The 4,467-nt window shown below is 40.6% G+C and overlaps 1 protein-coding gene across 1 annotated transcript; it reads right to left on the bottom strand.

Annotated features, from left to right (window-relative positions):
* Nucleotides 1–2,079: 2,079 nt before the first annotated feature.
* Nucleotides 2,080–4,443, bottom strand: mzt1 (mitotic spindle organizing protein 1). The gene is made up of 3 exons (XM_061226815.1): nt 4,262–4,443; nt 3,552–3,679; nt 2,080–2,811 (listed from the first exon to the last, which is right to left on the bottom strand). Exons 1-3 carry the CDS (start codon nt 4,305–4,307, stop codon nt 2,788–2,790), a joined length of 198 nt encoding a protein of 65 aa, XP_061082799.1. The 5' UTR covers nt 4,308–4,443; the 3' UTR covers nt 2,080–2,787.
* Between the last annotated feature and the right edge of the window lie 24 nt (nt 4,444–4,467).

Here is a 4,467-nt window from a genome sequence, read left to right as displayed (position 1 = left end):
CCTAAAACACGTGACCGGCTGAATCGGCCTGCATCTTTAACAGTGGCCCTAGAAATCAATGCAACGCGTGTGTGCCTGCATTCGAACACAATTAATGGATATATATCATTTCATGATGAATTGAAATATTTTATTTATAAAAAATAAATTACGGTTTTTTTTTTTTTTTTGGTTTTAAATCAATTCATTAAAACGTTTAAAAATGCTTACTGTTAATTAAAGGTTCCTTTTCCCAATGCTGATTGACGAGATGCACACCACCTTGGGAAACAGCTCCTCCTGCTGTCTGGTTTGGGGGTAGGAAAGGCGGACTCGACAGTTTCCGGTCCGGACTTTTGAGCAGGGCGGCAGATCTCGGACAGATGCCGGCTCTCGGAGACGCTCTCGGGTCCGGCCGCGCGCTCACACCGGCAGAAGTTTGTGGTCCCACGGGGGGACTCGCTCACCGTTATCTTCACATTCGCATGCGCTGAATTAAGGGAATCAGGCCTGTTAGCAGAATATCGCTGCTTTAAATGACCAGGTAAGGGAGAAAATTGTGGTTACACACCTGAGCAAGGCGATGACGTTACCTGAATCACGTGAGCACATATTGAAAAGTATGGATCATAAATTGCTGTGCAAACAGTCAAGAATAAAAACTAAAGGAGCCACGAATGTCCCAGGTTGCACTGTAGCAGACAGTTTATTACACACATTGTGGTGTCAATCTAATTGAGTTTGATCCTTTCAAATTCATAATAAAGCAGTGATGATTGAGGAAATGAGGTTGCTCTAATTGAAAAAGATAATGCGGAGTGTGTGCTGTCATTGAGAAAAGCTTATTTATCTCATATGTAGTACTATGTCTGAGTGTTGTTGATAGTAAGGTTCACTATATGATCAGAAATAACACTGTGGCAACTTATTTTTTACTGAACTAACAGCTTTATCAGACATTTTATACCTGTGCATTAAAGCAATCAATGCGTCTGTAGTTTTATTATGTGAACTGAAACAAGCCTGTTAGAAGTATAATTTCCCACTTAAAGCAGCATTATTTTCCAACAACAAGCATCAAACAATGTGAATAATTATATTGAGTTGAGTTATATCTAGTTCAGTCAAACAGTCGATCTATGAAAAAGTGTGCGGGTTATAAATACACTGTCAATAATACACAGACATTACCTTCGAAACATCCTGATTGCCACTTTGAGTCTCCTGACCTGGAGTAGTCTAAATAAATACCTGTGATTAATCAGCCAATGTTAAAGGCAGACATGGTTAAACCATGCTTAACTCCTCCAACAGCTAACTCACACCACCCTGTGGGAATATTATGCAACTGCATGGAGAAGTCACACAGTATGACATGAGGTAATAGACTGTATATTCTATATCAATTCTATATTCTGTAATAAAGTGCTGAGTGAGTGTATATATGTGCAATGGAAGAGGACACTGGAGTTTAACATGGCCATTTACTGGTAACCAGTTTATAAAGAGGACATCAGAAACATCTATTCACCATTTCAGCCAATGCTTTAATGTTCAGTATTAAAACATTAATGCAAACCACACAAAACCATACCAAACAGGAGGGGAATGCATACCATTACACAGTCTAGATTATTCCACAGGAAGCTAAATTATAATAATATTTTGCAGCAGTAGGAGGTAGTTTCCTGAACTTATTGCCAGCCAGTGTGTAAGACCCTAAACTATAACTCTGAATGAAGTGTGTCCACATCATTACATCAGATAGAAAGGAGTTTAAATGTAATCCCATGAAAGTGGTGATGGGATGTGTAATCAGTGATCTGCCACAGAAAGATGAGTTTGGCCAGCATAAGCAGACGGTGGGTGGATACAGACTGCAGAGTGGAGCACACTGTGTGAACATTCACACACAAGGCATTGTCACTGATAATTAACATTAAAACTATGTGAACGGAGATTTATCATAGTCCTGGGCGAAATACAGTTTATAGTTGTGAATCCTCATTAAAATGTAATTTGATCTTGGACTAGTCTTAATCGGTGTCTGCGAAACAGGCCCTAAACGTTGAAGAATCTACTGGATTGAGACGTACACAATTCTGAACACTTTCAGTTAATTTTATTTTTTCAAAACGTGTGATCAAGATATGCTCAATTTTAAAAATAATCACATCAAATCAGCCACAAAAAATAATACCAAAAACACTCTGATCAAAAGAACATTGTTATTTAAAGAACAACTGGATGGAAAATATACTTAATCTATGTAGCAAAAACATTTATAGGCTGAGAGTCGGTTGGGGGGGGGGGAACACATTTAAAAGAAGAATAGTCCCTGGACAGGCACACAGATCTCCCGTCAAACACAGACCACGTTCTCTGCTCTCGCTGGATGCTAAGGACCACGCAAACAGGAGGCGAGTGCCGTTGTTAAAGTCCTTGTTAAGACCTTGTGTTGTGTTTTGTTTTGGGTTGACAAGCAAACAACTGCTGTTCCGAACCGTCCACCTCAGGGACGCATCAAGCTGTTGAGGACGGCACTTTGGAGAAAGCCAACTGAAAAAACGGCTACAGCCAAGGACAGCACACAGCGATGTAATGGAGTTTACCATCACACGAAAGATTAAAATGACCAGATTCAAGTGCTTCAAACTGCCACAAAGACACATCACGCAAATTACTTTACCATGCTGCATAACTGAAACGCTACCAAAGAGGTATCCTGCAAAGTACGAGAACACCTCATCCGTTTGATGCGTTTAGCATCACTCCGAACGTTTCCTTCCTGGCGCGTTTCTTCTGTTCTTAACTCGTTCCGCTTTCTGAGGCCTGGAAAGTAAAATGAAGCATTAGCGTTCGGTCACCAACCACAACGCCACTACAAAAGCCACGCCCCGAAATCCACATAAACTAGTCATGTAAGTACCTACAGTAGGTACATAGATGTATGCAGGTATGTACTCAATGTTTCAAAGCAAGAACTCGCTTAAATCATGGTGATGATCAAGACCAAGCTCATAACTTGGATTTCACTTCATGTAGTGAATATTATACTACATATCATATCAGCAATGCATTCACCACTGTGAAAAACAGTGTTAGGTGCCATGAAAGGTCTCATAGGGTTTTCCTCAGAACATATATAGCCAAGAAACAGAACAGCATGACGAAATGTGTTAAATATGCCTTACATAATCAAAATGATACGTTGGTCCATATTGCAAAGCCAGTCATAATTCACCTCAATGGCGGCGCTACCATTGGGCCAGAGTTTGTCATAAACCCGGGTTAATATTGTGCAAATTATCGAGACCGCTACGTACTTCAAAAGGATTGCAGTTGGATACGTTATTTTCGATATTATGTCCCGTGTTCAGCCCCAATATATAATTAGGCTTTAGGCTTACCGTAAGCGTTATTTACAAAAGCCAAAGTGTAGGCCGAATGCGTGTATGCATATGGTGTCATTTATTTATGTATTTATTTGTTTGTTTATTTGATAAACAGGGCCCCCCGTGACATTTCTAGGCCCGACGTATCATGGGCAACTGGCTCCGCTCCTGATTCACCTTGCGGAGTTCCTTTATAACAGAAGAGAGAGCCTCCGGGTTGATTCCTTGCTCACAGAGACGTACACATATGGAGAGTGACTCCATGTCAAGCCCCGTGTTCAGAAGCCTCGATATCTCCAGCAGAACTAGAAACAAACACAGAAGTTATGGGACAGTGGGATGCAATTTGTTGCTCCAGCACATCTCTATGTTGTCAATAACATCATAATCTAGTCTAACGTTACTCCAATTGTTACCAGCAGTATTAGCAAGAGTACAGTCATTTAGCAGAAACTTGAAATAAGATAATGGTATCGGTACTGTACATAAGTGCAATGAATAAACACTGAATTTATCTTTGTGCCGCAAGAGGGTGAACAGAACCAATATGCAGACCTAGCAATATTTAGGGCTACCAATCACAGTGAAAACTGTATTAGCCTATACACCTAAACATATAGTTACCGTTAGATACGAGCACGAGTACATGTTTCTGTTTGACTAGTAGATCATGAACAGCGGGAAAAGAGGCGCTCATGAACCAGGGAAACAATAGCCTTCGTGAACGGGTGTCAACATGACGGTTAGCTACTGCACTCCATTCTGATGTTGCTAACTCTCCAGGCAGTATATATGTCTATGTATGGTTAACCACCAAATAGCCGGTAGCCTAAAAAGCTCGATGGCTACGTTAGCAAACTAGCTAACGTTCCATTAATTCAACTTACCATCCATTGTTTCCCGGACAGCGTTCATATTTGCTGCACTAGCCATTTCGAAAATATTCGCGTGATATATTTTTCGGAGTCCACAGAAATTCGTAATTCACGTTCACTCAAACAATTTCGCCATTTCTACGCACACCAAAGAACAGTGAATGGTGTCAATAAAGCTTCGGATGTTGAACGGAAGTAACATCACGAAGAACGTTCGA

Source organism: Conger conger, chromosome 17 (genome assembly GCF_963514075.1).
Source record: "Conger conger chromosome 17, fConCon1.1, whole genome shotgun sequence".
Taxonomy (NCBI): Eukaryota; Metazoa; Chordata; class Actinopteri; order Anguilliformes; family Congridae; genus Conger; species Conger conger.
Note: the sequence above shows the minus strand (reverse complement) of the source record. Positions and strands in the feature narration are given on the sequence as shown.